Raw genomic sequence first — 16,463 nt, forward strand, 5'->3', positions numbered from 1 at the left:
GCAATTAAGCAAATTCTTAGAATTTTAAGTAAATAAGCTTGCATCATTTTAAAGTGCCAAAACACTCAGGGGCACTATTTAATCCTCTGATCTCCCTTTGGAAGAGGTTTCTCAGCTGTGGCTGACAGCTTTGTGACTGCAGTTCATCCTTGTTCAGAAGGGCTGGGCTTTCTGTTATTTGTACCATAGCACTTTGCGTCCTTTGCAGAATATATTTATTCACAGCATTTCAGCAGGAAGACCCTGGGAGGATGAGTCATCATCCTTATCCAGAGAGTTGCCCTTGAGGCCACGCAGAGAAACCGTTCTCCTTAACTGTATAGAACAGACCCAGATCAGAAAGCAAGTGTTCCATTTTCACAAAGGTTTCCTACCTAGGCAGCAAATGACACTTCAGAAATGCTGAACAATAAATGTCAAGGGGATATAATGTAATTTCTTAGACCCAAATGCATTGCAAGGCAGTGAATCCAGTTCCAAATCTCCTGAGCACCCACTGCATGTAAAAACCTGTGGTAAGTGCTGGGGAAGATAGAGACTACAAGACCAGGTCCTTGCACCTAGCCTTTAACCCCAGGAAATCATTAGTTTAATGTTTTAAGAATATTTAATGATTTGTGGAGATAGTTTATTTCAAATGACTAATTATAAAGGCAAAGGACTATGATGCTCGTGTATAAATCTATAGACACTTAAATCAATCTTTGAATTCTATATTCTTATGGCATAGGTGATTGAATATGCTAATCAGAAGCCTTTGTAAGCACTTTCCTAGGAACTTTCATTCTTATATCCCCCTTCCTGGTACCACTGTTGTCATTATAACATTGAGAGGAACAGTGAATTACACCTGGGAAGCAAGATTCAGGCACAGAAGATCAAGATGAGGCTAAGGGATGAGATAATGGGGAGTGAGATACAAGAGGTGGGAGCAGGTCAGGCCTGAGGCTTGACCTTGTACTTTAAGAGCTGGAGAAGCAGAGCAGACCAATACACGATGCAGGCATCAGTGATAGGAGGTTCAGAAAGAATGCACACCGATCTAAGCAAGTCATAAAGCTTAGAGTAGCCCAAGGCAGTCAGCATGAGAAGCAAAGAGTAAGGGGTACAGTAAAGGAAGTGTGGGAAGCTTGCAACAATGTGGGGCACCAGGTACAGCCCAAATTCTAGAGCCAGACCTCCTGGGTTCAAATCCTTGTTTTGCCAACTACTAGATATGAGTTACCTAATATTTCTTTGCCTCGGGTTTCTCATCTGTAAATGAGGACAAACTATATGTTATTTTCCCAGTTGACATTAAGACCCACCATTCTTTTATACAACCCAAAGAAAGGGAAAAAACACTAATAATTAAAATTGTAAGATGCATCCCTTTCAGATGTTAAAATTAGAGAAAAAAATGGAATATCTTTTCATAGAATGGATGAAACAGGGGAGTGTAGGAATATCTACCATACAGGTCTATTAGGTAAATTACATAAATTAATGTATGAAAAGGACTTAGAATAGTACCTGGCACCAGGTAAATGTTTCTTTAGCCCCATGGATGTGGGGTGGTGGGAAGTATTTCATCTGTAATGCTTTGGTATCTGACCTGAGGAGTTCCTCATATTATACTTATTATTTCTGTCATCTGTTCCCCTGCATAAACATAAAACCTTAAAAACTAACTCTACTTTGCCTGAGTGTGAGCCAATATTCTCCTTGCAAAGGTAGTTTCTGATCCCTAGTCAGACTAGAGCTGAGATGAAATTGATGGATATCTTAATGAACGTGACTACAGTGATTATTTCACAATGTATATCAAATCATCAAATTGTGTTTATTACATATATAATTTTCAATTTTAAAATATAGGTCATTAAAACAAAATTTAAAATTGGCTTTATTATTTCACCTACAGCTCTGTTCCTGTCTTTGATAAATCTTTGCATTACGTATTATCATTTGTCACATCTCTGATGCTTTTAAGAATTTTTATAGAATATTATGTGTCATTTTAAAATTGTTTTAAATAAGAAGCTACTTCAAATTCACTAGTGAACTCTGTAAAATATTCTTTTTTAATTAGGCAATCCCCACAACATATAGACTATTATAAATTAACAGAAAGAAATAGAAAGCAACCTCGTTTATATTGTAGAGATAAATAACTTTCATACTTAAGCCTGACAGAGGCAATGTGAAAAGGAAAATTAGAGCCCAATCCTATCTATGAAAATTATCACAAAAATTCTATAGTAAGAACTGCTAAAGTTTTAATAAGAATCTTAAACCTATCCAATAACAACTAGAACTTTCACTACAATGTACATAGGACGAATATTAAATACAACATATATTACATCAAAAATCAAAGAAAAATAAACTTACATGTCAAAGAGACATTTATTAAAATTCATTATCTATTTCTGAGATTTTACTTGTTAAACAAAAAATGAGAAGGATATGACTTCACTCTGTTTAAAATGAAAAACATTAATGTAATCATCAATAAACATAAAAATGCCCCTGTAATTCCTGAATAAAACAAAATTGCCTCTTTCAATCGTATTCTTCCTTTTATCAGTGATCTGGAAGTGCTGGACAATGCAATAAAACAAGAAAAAATATTAATATCATTTAGAAAAGAGACAAAAAATTTCCTTGTAAAACTCAAGACTGTCCACTAAAAAATTCTTAACATCAATCAAAATTCAGTAAATTCACAAAATAAAAAACAGACATAGAAAATATAAAGTATATTTATCAAAAAGTAATAGCTAAATGATAATCAATAACAACAAAATACATATAAATACCTCAGACGAATGTGGTTGTATATACTGTAGGGAATCAGAAAAGATTATTTGCATAGAGACGTTTAACACTTGCCAAGTCTCGCCGCCGCCGCGGCTCGCGGGCAGGGCTTCCCCGGAAGCATGAGCCCTCTCGCCCGCAGCGGCCGGCGCTGCGTGGGCCGCGGACGGCGCGCTCCGAGGTCCCGGGCGCGCAGCCTCAGGATCCCCAGCGCCGGCAGCTCCGGCGCCCGCGGCAGGCGATCTGAGGGTGACCACGTCTGCGAGGGACTTTGCTATCAGTCTGCCAGGACCTGGGGAGAAGGAACAGGCAGCTCCTTATCTCCTCCCCCTCTGCCAGCATTTCGGGCACCCAGCAGGGACGCGTTTTAGGGTTCCCATTGACTTCCAGGAAGGACGTGAGCCCTTCTCTGACCCCAGCTCGGGCAGTCACCTGTCTTTGCCGCAGTGATATTTATCCCATGACCCTGCGGTGCCTGGAGCCCTCCGGGAATGGCGCGGAAGGGACGCGGAGCCAGTGGGGGACAGCGGGGTCAACGGAGGAGCCATCCCCGGAGGCGGCGCGTCTGGCGAAGGCCCTGCGGGAGCTGGGTCAAACAGGATGGTACTGGGGAAGTATGACTGTTAATGAAGCCAAAGAGAAATTAAAAGAGGCACCAGAAGGAACTTTCTTGATTAGAGATAGCTCGCACTCAGACTACCTACTAACAATATCTGTTAAAACATCAGCTGGACCAACTAATCTACGAATTGAATACCAAGAAGGGAAATTCAGATTGGACTCTATCATATGCGTCAAGTCCAAGCTTAAGCAATTTGACAGTGTGGTTCATCTGATCGACTACTATGTTCAAATGTGCAAGGATAAGCGGACGGGCCCAGAAGCCCCCCGGAACGGCACCGTTCACCTTTACCTGACCAGACCACTCTACACGTCAGCCCCTTCTCTGCAGCATCTCTGTAGACTCACCATTAACAAATGTACCAGTACCATCTGGGGATTGCCTTTACCAACAAGACTAAAAGATTACTTGGAAGAGTATAAATTCCAGGTATAAGCGTTTCTCTTTTTCTAAACATGCCTCACATAGAGTATCTCCGAATGCAGCTATGTAAAAGAGAACCAAAACTTGAGTGACTGCTCTGGAACTAACTACATGGAATCCTTTCTAAGAACAGCTAAAGTCAATCTAATTTAAATGTGCAAAGAGGTAGCTAAGTATTTAAAGTGCCCCCTCACTGAAACATTTTCGCCTGGTGATGTTTCCCTTCCTAAATGTCCCAAGTCAAGGTGGAAGGAGCGGTTTATCAGAATGCTTTGCCTTTCTGAGGTTCCTTTACATCAGGTCAAAGGTCCAGGCTCTAGAGGTAAAGAGCTCCGCTAAAGAAGTGTAAGAACTGAGCTGACAAAGGCTTAACTTCAATTTTACATGCCTGGTGATCAGAATCTACTTTAGGACATTTTATATTTTGCATTCTGATGTACTTAGGAGTTTTGTTAGACAGGTCATGCGTGTGAGTATTTATCCTTCATTTTATGCAATTAACCAAATCAACAACAACAACAAAAAAAGCAAAATCCCATATTTGTCTTTTTACTACATGTATGAAATCTCTCCTGTGAATGAGTACTGTAGTAATCCATTTTAAGGGAGCCTTATTTCAGAAATATTTCAACCTGGTGCAAATGGAAAAGACTTGTTCTTTTCCTTTAAGGCTAAAGACAAGAATGTCGTGCTATACAGGTGCACCCCAGTCCCTGTTAATAAAAACCAATGTAGATATAGACATTTTACCCTTTGAAGTAGCTGTGTCTCCCCTGTTGCCATTGATTTTTTGGAAATGGCTTTAGATATTTCTAAGTTGTCCTTGAATTGTCTAACCATGGACATTAGCAGATGTCTCCCTTCTACCATGTAGAATACTTTGACTTAATTTTCTTCCAGACATAGGGGGATACCTGCCTGTTTTTTTTCAAAGTGTTTATTTACTGCTGTTACTATTTGATTAGACTGTATTAAATAAAAAAAAAAACCCTGAAAAAAAGAAAAAAAAAAAGATTATTTGCATAAATGGAGGTACATATGATGATCCACCACTAACGAGTGAATCATGAAAATAAGCCAATTAATTGCTAAGTTTCACATTGCTAACTTTAAGTAATCACAAGATTGATTTTGTTATTAATAAAATGAATTCCAACTGGAAGAATATTCTGTTAATTTTTTTTCATAAAAGAATAAGGGTTTCAAAGGGTGAGAACGTGTTGTCTGTTAAACATACTATAAACTATAACAGTTAAAACAATGTGTCCAGCTCATAATAGGCGTTCTGTAAATATTTGTTTAACAGATAGAACATGAATCACTATATGGATCAACATAGTGGAAGAATTTCTCTTGGAATGGACTCTAAAATATATGAGCACATATTTGTAACATTTTACAAAAAAAAGTAGGATTTTTTTATTAAATCATAACTGTGTACATTGATGCATTTATGGGGTTCAGGGTACTGCTTTGATATACAATGTGAAATGCTTACATTGAACTAAGTAACACATCCATCACAATTATACTCTTTTCTTAATAGTTTTGAAATGTACCATTGCATCATGCACATTAGGTGAGGCCCCCCACAAATACCCTCCCTCCTCCCATTTCTCCCCTTCCCTCCCCTCCCCTCTCTCTCCTCTTCCCTTTGTAGGGTTTTTTTTTTTTTAAGGAGATTTTAACAAGTGGTAAAAAAGGGATACATGTGAAAAGTTAGTAGAAACTGTTTATATTTTTCAAATATCAAATAAGAGCCTCATCTTATAATATACATTAAAATAAGTGTAGATGCAATAAAGTGTTAAATTTGAAAACTAAAACAAAAAGTCAGCCAAAAAGTAAAAATACAAACATCTAAATTCTGGAAGTCTCTTAGCCTCAAACCACACAGCGGTCACAAATGCATAGTGATCGGAGGACATACTAATAGGGTAGCACAGGACGGTGGTTCGGTGGCTAAGAACAGGGATTTAGACATCCCATATCCCAGCTCAGCCACTTATTAGATGTCTGACCTTAAACAAATTAATTCGCTAAGCCTACATTTCTTGATCATTGAGATTTAATGAGTCTCTACTTTATAGATTTGTCAAGATTGAGTTAACATTCGAAAATGTTTAGGAAAATGCTTAGCACAAGTTGTGCTTAGCACAACTCCGAAGTTTACTGTAGATATCATTCTAAATAAATTAGAAAATCAAAACATCTCTATATAACAAATACCATGGGAAAAATTTAAAGTCTGCCTAAGAAATATTTGCAAAAATTTTCAGAAATGAATTAATATACTTAATTTATAAGGAGGCTTTGCAAGTTATTAAGAAAAGCCTTAATCAGAATCAAGAAAAATTTGAGAAAATGGTAGCTTAAAAAAATAGAAGGCCTGAAATACTTTGGGGCTTCACAGTGTCAGGAATGCAGCCTGCTTCAATTTTTCTGCCCCTCTGTCGACCTTTCCCAAGGTCACCTCCTGGTGCACAATAACTACAGCCACAGCCATTATGTGTTCATTTCAGCCAGCAGGAATAAAGAAATGGCAAAAGATCTCTTATCACATTCGTGTAAAGGTCACTCCCTAGAATTTGCACATATTTTCTTGCATCATATGACCATACACAACTGCATGGGAATATGAGAAATAAATATAATCATTATTCCCTGGGCCCACATCCTGAGCTAAAAATTCGAGATTTTAATTCTAAGGAAGAATAAAGAACTGCCATTTAGGAATAAATAGTAGTCTCCAGCACAAACTCAGTGTTATCTGGCGTGAATCAGAGAATAGCCAGCGGTAAAAGATGCATGCAGTAAAACAATCTCATGCACTGCTTTTATGACTATTACATGGTACAAGCTTCATTAAAGACAAATTTTAATATGTTCTTTTTAAAGTTAAAAAATACACTTACATTTTAACCTGTCGATTACATTTTAGGAAAATATAGGGTGGAAATAATCTGAGATTCAGTGAAAAATGAACATCCATGGATATACAAGGGCATTTACTAAGTCATTAGTGAAAAGTGGGATATAATCCTAACTGTTCGACACTCACTTAGAGTATAATCAGAAAATGGGACATCGGGAAGCTATTGAAGATCAGGAAAGGGGAAAGGGGAAGGAAGGAAATGGGGAGAAGAAAGGGAAAAAAGAAGGGGGGGAGAGAGAGACAAAAAATTAACAAGTTCGCGTGATGCCTGCTTTGTAAAGATCAGAAATAACATCAGCCAAGCTTTATTGAGTGCTTCTGGAAAGCAATTTATAGTATTATCTCATTTAATCTTTACAATCTCCTAATAGTACATGCTGTTATTTTCCTACTTTTGCAATACAAAAAAGCTGTGGCATTGAGATATGAAGTAATTGTCCGAAATAACATGGCTATTTAATAACAAAGAGCGGATATAATAGCAGTAGCTGTAACTCCGAAGTTTGCAGTTTTGTTGTGTCCTGACTGGAGAGAGAGATGATGAAGGGAGGGAAGATGCAACCAAGTGTCAAGACTAGTAACCTTGGGGATAATTTTACTGTGATTTATTTTTATCTTTATTCTACAAAGCATAGAATGTCTAAAGCTTTTATTTGAGGACTAGTCACTTTATAATGAGGACGATGAAAGAAAACTCAAGTGTACTATATCAACTCATGTTGCAAACTGAGATTTGACTTATTTATAAATCTTTACTTATGCATACTTTATTGCACCTTATCTAAAGAAATGTTAGCTATTCTCTTGTTTGCGCATGGGAAAGGGGAAAACATTTCTCCCACTTCATTGTTAAGTTATGCTCTTGATTTTCTCATCCGAATGCCTGACAGATAATAGCTGTGGCTATTCATAGACATGCGAATTTACTATACTAATATCCAGTGTCCTGAATGTAGGACATTCATGGTATAAGATGAATGTGACAAGCTAATGAGTTTGTAGCTGGCATCAGGTCTAGTAAACAATTTCTTCTTTTTTTTTTTTTTGGCACAATGCAGCACACATAGTAGGCATGTGATGCATATATGCTGAATAAAAGAAATAAAGCCCTCTCAATTTCAATCCAGGATTTGAGCCATGCTGCAGAATTTTAAAATGGCAATAGTATTTTGTTCCACAAGTATTTTAGAGCATAGACTCTGTGTGAAGTGTGATACCAGGGTTAAAGATCCAACAGTGAAACAAAGCAGTCAGGTCTCTGCCTTCACAAAGCTTATCAGCGATTAAAACCCTAGAGTAGGGATCAGCAAGCCACGGCGTGCAGGCCAAATCCAGCACACCGTCTGTTTTGCTACATCTCACGAGCTAAGAATAGATTTTACATTGTTAACTGGCTGCAAAAAAGCACAAAAGAAGAACAACAATTCATGAAACGGCAAAAATATTCAAAATTCAAATTTATTATGCATAAGGTTTTATTCCTCAAATATTTATAGAAAATGATTGACCACCCCTACCCTAGAGTTATCTATTTTAATCAAAGACCTATGAGCACTGAAACTTGGTTTTTGGTTTTTTTTTTACTAAATGGAGAGCTAGCCCTGATTCTCAGACTTTCATAGCAATTAAAATAGATACCTCCAGAGTAGGGGCTGTTAAACATTTTCTGGACGGGCCAGAGAGTAAATGTTTGAGGCTTTGCAGGCCATGCATTCTGTGCTGCAACTACTTGACTCTGTCTTGGTAGACAAGAGACAGTCGTGCACAATATGTAAACCAGTGGGTATGGCTGTGTTCCAATAAAGCTTTACTTATTTGTTAAATTTCATTTCACGACTATCACTGGTCATTGCACTTAGCAGAGCTCAGATCAACTGTTTTGCTAAAGAGTAAAAAGGGATTGCCGCCGTTTGTTACTATTAGCTATTTATGAAGTAAATATCACAGAAAAACTAATATTTGGGTCTGAATTCTGTTCAGAGAAAAAGACAAAAGACAGATTAATATAAACACTATTATCTTTTGAAATAACATCTTTGCATTTTAATAAGAATAAAATATTAATAAAGTATCTAGTTATGTATCTTCTGTTTAAACATTATTGATAGAAAAATGATTAAAGGCTCTCAACACACTGCCCAAATTTTTAAATCTTGATTATTTCCTGTAAATGCTGTGATTGAAAAACTATATGTTCAATTTCAAGTGTTGGCAAGGACATGAACAATGAGAACGCTCATGTACTGATTTTAGGAGTGTGACTTGACAAAACCACCTTAAAAAATAGTTAGTCAATACCTACGAAAGCTTACTACATGTATTCCCTATAACTCAATAATTCTGCTCCTAGGATGTACTCAATAGAAAAGTATGTATATGATATACCAAAGACTTTTATAGGCATGTTATTTCAGTATTATTCTTAAAAACTCAGAACTAGAAATAATCTTCAGTTTCACCAACAGTAGAATGGACAATAAATTGTGCAATATTCATTACAATGGAATATACTCAGCAACGACAATATTTAACAAAACAAAACTGCACTCAACAATATGTGTGAATTTCACAAAGATAATATTGAGGAAAAGAATGTAGACATGAAGATAGTAAACTCTATAAATTTAAGAAAAGATAAAAACCTATCCATGCTTCTAAAATTGGTTACCTGGATGAGAGAAGTACTAACAAGAAAGGGGCAAGATGGGACTTCTGGGGTGCTGATAATGCTCTGTTCCTTGATCCAGGTGCTTGTTCTATGTTCAATTTGTGACCATTCATCGGTAAACCTATGATTTGTGCACTTTAGACTTGCCGCGTTAGAAACAAATGCAATCAATACAATAAATGTTAAAATCCCAGAATATATAGTTAGTAGAGTTGCTACTCTTGATATGAAATAGATATGCTTGAAATAGTAAGTCATTCCATTAACCACAATTTATCTATACAACCATGGAGACGTCAAATAGAGACCTCCTGACACAATGATGTGAAATACACATGTAAGAACTCCCCCCCACCCAAATCCATATGCCACCTTATGGATTGAGGTAGCCTTGGATCCAAGGAGCCCTTCTTTTATGCTAACGATAATCCGGGAAGGAGGTGCTCTATTTCCATCATAGTTTTAACATTACTTTACGGAGGAGCTCAGTTATTATTCCCCTGTGCTGGGATTTTTCTGCCTTCTTGTTGTCATCAGGAAGTTAGTGTGGCCTCTCTTTGGGTTATTTCAGTTTTTATATAGAAGTTTAAGGACAGGCCATAACAAAACAGAACATTTCTGATGTATCGCTCTGTACCCATGAATGTTTACATAAAGAATTGTAAATCACAAACAATGCTTACTTCAAGCGTACAACAGTGCCCAAGGAGATATTATTTGGAACAACCTCTAATTCCAATATTTATGAGATTGTATCCTAGTGTCATAATTGTCAAGAAAGCTGGAATTGGCCTTGTCCTGTTTAAATCTGTAACCTCAGTATCTAACAAAGTGCCAGACACAGAACAAGAATTGGCTGAGTGAAATACTATTTTGTCACTTGAAAAATTATGGTTTTGAAAACGAATAATTTAAGAAAATATTCACAATCTAAAATCAAGTAAAACAAAGCCAGGCACAAAACTATACATACATACGCTATGATACTACTATTATAAAACTCCCAAAATGTACATATAAATATCAAAGAGGGAGTAACAGAAAAATTGTGAATTTAAAAAGCATGAAAATGATCAGTTATTGGTTTCTAGTTCTTGCTTTCCCCTCTTTTCCAAATTTTAAAAATTAATATGTATCATTTTTAAAAATAGTAAAAAAGCTTGATGAAAGCTCAAAGGTTTGAAGGACTCAAATACCAATAGCAGGAAAGAATAACAAGGTCAAACACCAAAGATTTGACACATGCACAGACCTGAAACTGACCTTTGAGCCACCATCCAGTGCCTCCCCTCTGCTAACTCTGACACCTTTTCTCCCCTCTGTAGGGCCTGAGGCCAGATCTCCAGCTGAATAGCTCTTTCTCTTTCATTCTAACAAGCAAGCAAGTCACAGCTGGCATTTTCTTCTTCCCCTGCTGGAGGCAACGGTTTAGCTGTGGGAGAGGACCAGCGCACTGATAGGTGCTCGCCTGTGAGTCTACAGGTACATTTCCTTTGTCTTTTCACTTTAGATTGCTGAAGCCCAATTTACTGTGAGGGGAAAAGTAGTCAAGCTTCAGAATACCCTAGTTTGCTGCTTTTCCTGAGGCCACTTAGTCTACTACTTCTTATCTCCCTGAGCAATAAGCTTGTGCTCAAATTTTCTCTGCTTCAAGTTTTCTTCTATTCCGGAGTCAATTGCTGAGGATCAGCTCTCCCCCTGCCTTGTAGCACATCTAGTTCTTAACTAACTCACCCAGTCTCCATAAAATGACTCAGATGCATAATTTGAAAAAGCCATACTTATTCCCCCTTAAATAAATACTTTCCCCCCTAATATCACACACAGAGTAAAGGATGATTAAAAGATGCTTCATGCCCTCAGAATGGACACACATATTTATTAGGAAAAACAGCCTAACAGGGTTTAGGGCAGGTTTTGAGGAAGTAGAATGAAGTGAAAAAGAGATGAGAGGCCACAAAGAGAGAAGATGCGGTTTTACAGTCCGTGAGGCCCTCCAGCCAGAGCAGTTCAAGTTTGCTAGACCTTAGAAGAAACCTCTGAGATTGCTGACACCCTTACTTCACTCAAAATGGTACAGGGGACCACAGGGCTCTTAATGGATTCCCCCACAAATATGCTATAGACAGCAAACCCAGAAATATCTATATATTTTCTATGCCCTTGCATCTTGCCTGATAACTGTGTTCCTGGGACTTTCTGATTTCTACAGACAGATCTAATTATAAACAGAAAACTGCTGGTTGCTAGGTATATTACATATTCACCAACCTATCATTTTGCTGAGTAATTTTATTTTTAAAAAAGGAAAGAAAAAAGAAAAGAAAACAAATCCCATCTACTATGACCATCATTTCATAAAAGACATAACCTCAAAGAAAATGTCTTTCATTTAAATTGTAAAAATATGCCCTGGTGTTGGGGACCCACTGGCCTTCTGTAATCTGCCCCAGTTCATCAACTGTTTGCTATACAAATGGGTTACCTGAATACTACAATCTGGGAATATTGGTTCTACTTCCATCAGCTCATCTTAATATCTAGTAGAAAGTTATATTGACTGTCCATGTCTGTTTCTACCCAGTGCCTTAGTTTGGGTTCTCAGAGCAGACCTCAAGGCAAAGCTTTGAATTCTGAGAGGTTCATCTGGGAGGTGATGTCAGGAAGCACCGAGAGACCAGTGGTGAAGTATGGTAGGGAAAGACAAGAAGCAACTGAGCATACACTGTGGGCAACTGGGCCCAACAAAGACTGCTTGGGTTTCCAGGCAACACCTCAAATATTTCTTGATCAATTCCCTGCCCATCATTGGTGGAGGACTGCTCTCAGACACTACTGACCTACTTCTATCACTGGTGGGGCCTGCTCCTATAATCAGAGAAAAGTCCTCAAGCACAGAGAAACTGTTTGCGTGAGAGTGCCCTGACACAGACTGCTGGGGGCATATGGCACAGCACCAACAGTGTTGACCGCTCCACTTTAGTAAGGGTTCTGAAGTCTCAAGCATACTGATTAACTTCACATTAACATTGAGACCATTTCTTTATTTAATGCTAGAATTAGGTGCGGAATTTGTAAGTTACAAACTAAGAGCATTTCCTATATTCCCTGGAGTCTCCAAAAGGCATTCTGTACATTTTGTGATCTCTTTTTTAGTAATGACTTGACACATCCAGGAGAAAACGAGTAAGAACTAAGGATGCCTCTAGAGTACAGAAGGTGATGGGACTGACTTATGTCAGCTTTTGCCTCCTCAGGCGGTTAGATAATGGAAAAAAACATTTAGGACATGAGGGATTTAGGGACTGTCAGGAAGAGTTTGTCAAAAAAAAAGTTGAATTTATTTCACCTTCTTAATAAGCTAAAATTAGTCACCGTCAAATAAATCATAAAGGCAACTGGAACCTCTTCTCAGAAGCTTGCCAAGTTCTGATGCATAAGGCTTTGTTGTTCGTTTTATTTTAATTTTGGATTCATATTTGGTCAGAACACAGCTTTAAACACGTTGTCATTTCCTATCTATATCCGTACAGATAGCCAAATTAAGACATAAGGAACAATAGAGTCAAGGTTTATTGGGCAGAATCCTACAGAAGATTTAGTTATCCCTTTACTCCAAAGATAGTTTATAAACCTCTATCATTTCTGGCACTGAGTAAAGGCTCAAGATTCAAAGATCAGGAACATGATTTTCTGGCCTCAAGGAGCTTATAGTGTAATAGTTATAAAATCTGAATACAACATGGAAAATGAGGAATTAAAGTGCCCACTGCTGCCAAATCAAACTAAGGATTTGAAAACCAGAAATCCAGTTCAGAAATAGGAAAAGACAAGTCTCAGTGTCCAACAAAAGAGTTTGGGTAATATTAGACAATAAGAACATCAACGAGACTAGAAGAATGAGCCTGATACTTCTACAGGAATTAGGCCCTTGCTTCATCAGGGTCCCTTAACGTTTTCCTTCTGGAAGCCCTTCTCCCTAAAAGGTCCCAAGTAGACCCCACTGTGTCAGGGCCTTCAGTTCTACTATTTAGATCTGAATTTAGTCCTGTTGTAGATTCCATACAAGGCCCACCAGGGGAGCCTTGAGTACCTGATCTCTTGCCTTCATTCATGCTATGGTTGTTCATCTTGTAGGACTGAGTTTTTGCTTTATTACCATATTAGCACTGAGCACATCCTTAAACCTTAGCCCACTGGATAAGCTGTCCAGACCTCTAAGGACATCCTTCCCAAGGCAGATAGATCACCTTGCTACGTGTCTCCCTCTCTACTCCCCATAGGCTCTTGAAGGTTCCTGGATCCTATCTTGATTAATCATCTTGCCCAACACTTGGGTTAATCTGAGTACAAAAAGTTGCCCAGGTCCCTGCTCCTGTGCCCATATCTAACAGATAGGACATATTGGGAGATAAGTATTAGCAAGAAAAAGAATGACAGCAGTTGACATTTATTCACACCCACTATGTGCCCAGTACTTAATTATATACCATCTCATTTAATCCTCACTCTGAGAGAAAAGCAGATTATTTCTTCCCAACTAAATAGGGAATACTTTCAGGATATTAAAATAGAAGGACCTACTAATACATGAGAAATTCATTCAGTTGAATCAGGAAGGGTAAAGCTGGTAGATGCTACAGGTATGTCTCAATAAACAGATAAATCTCCAGAAGAATAAAGTAAAAACATTTTCTCATGAACTCGACTGCAGGGCTATTACCCACATATTACAAATGATAACAACCAGAGCTGCTAAACTTTATAATTTTCTAATAGTTATTCTAATATTAGTGATTTTTAAGCAAACATCCAATATTGACCCTGGAAATGTTTTGAATCGAGACTGCAAGATATGTACAAACAGATAACCCATGATAAGCACAAGTACGAAGCTCACCATTCATGCCGGAATCCTTTCTGCCACTTTCTCCCCTGTCACCATCTAGTTTAAATGACAGATATTAGGTAGCGTCTGTAAAATGTTGGCAGCTGCTGGCATAGTGTTATTTTGACAATAATACCACATTATTACCTTGAAATTGTAGCTGCTGATCTGCAGCACTGCGTACAAGACCAGCTTGGTGCATGACTGTGAGGCCTGATAGTAAGGCACTCCCAGGAATTCCCACCACTATAAAATCTTCCCCATATCAATCGGCCCCTCTTAGTTTCCCATCTCTAGATTTCACCAACAGATCAGATTTGGTATCATTGTCCATTAAAAAGAATGATGTACAAACAAAAACTCTCTCTAAAAGTTGAGTGAAAACCTTGGGCAATTCCCAGGACTATGAATAAAAATCATCATACCAGGATTATTGCAGCTTCCCTTCTATTGATCTTTCATCTTAGTCTTAAATTTTAACTATTATTTTTTCTACTGAAAGACATAGGTAGCACATGTTTGCTAAAATCCTGCCATTGATACTCAAAACTCCAAATATGACCAACTCTCAAAAAGAGAATTTATATAATTACTACTGACTATTCAGTTTGGGGTGATGATATTCTAGTATATGCAATGATCTACGTGATCATACTCTGCTAATATTTTCAGATTCCACATGTCTTCCAGAACAATCTAAAAAGATGAAAGCAGCTCATCCTTCCCAGGATATTAGGAGAAAACAGCAACATACAAAGTAAACCACCGTTAGGCTGGGGGCGCAGAGGGGAATAGTAGAAAACGCAACAAGTATTTGACCGTGAGACCAAGATAACTTGGCTTTGTGGCAGGTATATACCACTCCCTCACTACACATACACACACTCACACATACATACACATGCAAGCTCTACAACCTGAATAGACTTGAGAGAATACTTCTAAGTTCCTACAGGAGTATAGCAAGAACAAAGCTATTTCTCTGCCCTTATCTAGCTGCAGCAACGACACTTAGAGATAGTATGAGGCAAAGCCTCAGCATCATTTCTACAGATGCTTGAATTATAATTTAATCACATAAACAAGATCTCTTGTTATTGTGCTTTCCTTTTCACTACAGTTGTCATTAACACCAAGCAAGGTAAAAGCATTAAATGCAGTACTCACAACACCCTTCCACTCTTGAAATTAACAGCAACAATGAACACAATATACAACATTTTACATTTTCAAATTGTTTTTCAAATATGACTTCTCCTTTGTTTTCCCCTCACCATATTATTGACAGATGACACAAACACACACACATTCCCACTGCTTTGTACACACACAAGCTCACAAACACTGACTTCTGACATTTATCCCTCCTCTCTTCCATACAAACTTGGAGGCAAGTGGAGGAATTGTCAGAGAAGCAGCAATTTATCAGATACAAGGTGGTCTTGCTAATTTAGGTTTCCAAGTGCATTAGAAAGAAAATGTGATGTAATATTTCCCATTGGAAAAAAGGTAGATAACTTACGTTTACTAAAATCCTGGTATTGAAGACCAAGCATGGTGGCTCAGACCTGTAATCCGAGTACTCTGGGAGGCTGAGGCTGGTGGATTGATTGAGCTCAAGAGTTTGAGACCAGCCCGAGCAAGAGTGAGACCCTGTCTCTAAAAAATAGCTGGGCATTATAGCAGGCACCTGCATTCCCAGCTAGTTGGGAGGCTGAGGCAATAGGATCACTTGAACCTAGGAGTCCGAGGTTCCTGTGAGGGAGATTCTGTCTCAAAAAATAATATGCTGATATTGACAATTAAAACTCTAAATGAAAGTGAGTATTTAGAGTTGATGAAATGTTACTATAAAAATTAGAAAGATATGTGCATATATTTTAGTTCAGGGTCTCCTAAAAGCAGAACCTGAAGCAAGGAATTAAGGGCAGGTAGTTTTTTTTGTTTTTTTTTTTTTTTTTGGAGGGAAATGGAAATGAGTGGGGAAGGTAAGGCAAGAAATAAAGAGTACATGAGTGGGCAGGCTTACCCTGTATAAAATTGAAGCTAGAGCCCTCTGGGAAATTTAAGTGTCAAGGTTGGATGTACACTTCAGAATTACTGCCCCTCCCTCACAGGTGAAGGAAGT

At 37.9% G+C, this 16,463-nt stretch overlaps 1 protein-coding gene across 1 annotated transcript; it reads left to right on the forward strand.

Moving 5' to 3' along the window:
- The first annotated feature begins 2,864 nt into the window (after positions 1 to 2,864).
- Positions 2,865 to 4,838, forward strand: SOCS2 (suppressor of cytokine signaling 2). Its single transcript, XM_053580727.1, has one exon. The coding sequence runs from the start codon at positions 3,260 to 3,262 to the stop codon at positions 3,854 to 3,856; it is 597 nt and encodes a 198-aa protein (XP_053436702.1). The 5' UTR covers positions 2,865 to 3,259; the 3' UTR covers positions 3,857 to 4,838.
- Positions 4,839 to 16,463: the final 11,625 nt, after the last annotated feature.

The sequence above is a fragment of the Nycticebus coucang genome, chromosome X, assembly GCF_027406575.1.
Source record: "Nycticebus coucang isolate mNycCou1 chromosome X, mNycCou1.pri, whole genome shotgun sequence".
NCBI lineage: Eukaryota > Metazoa > Chordata > Mammalia > Primates > Lorisidae > Nycticebus > Nycticebus coucang.

Bases quoted from the DNA above. Each gene is read 5' to 3' on its own strand.
- SOCS2 (XM_053580727.1), top strand. From the start codon at position 3,260: ATGACCCTGCGGTGCCTGGAGCCCTCCGGGAATGGCGCGGAAGGGACG.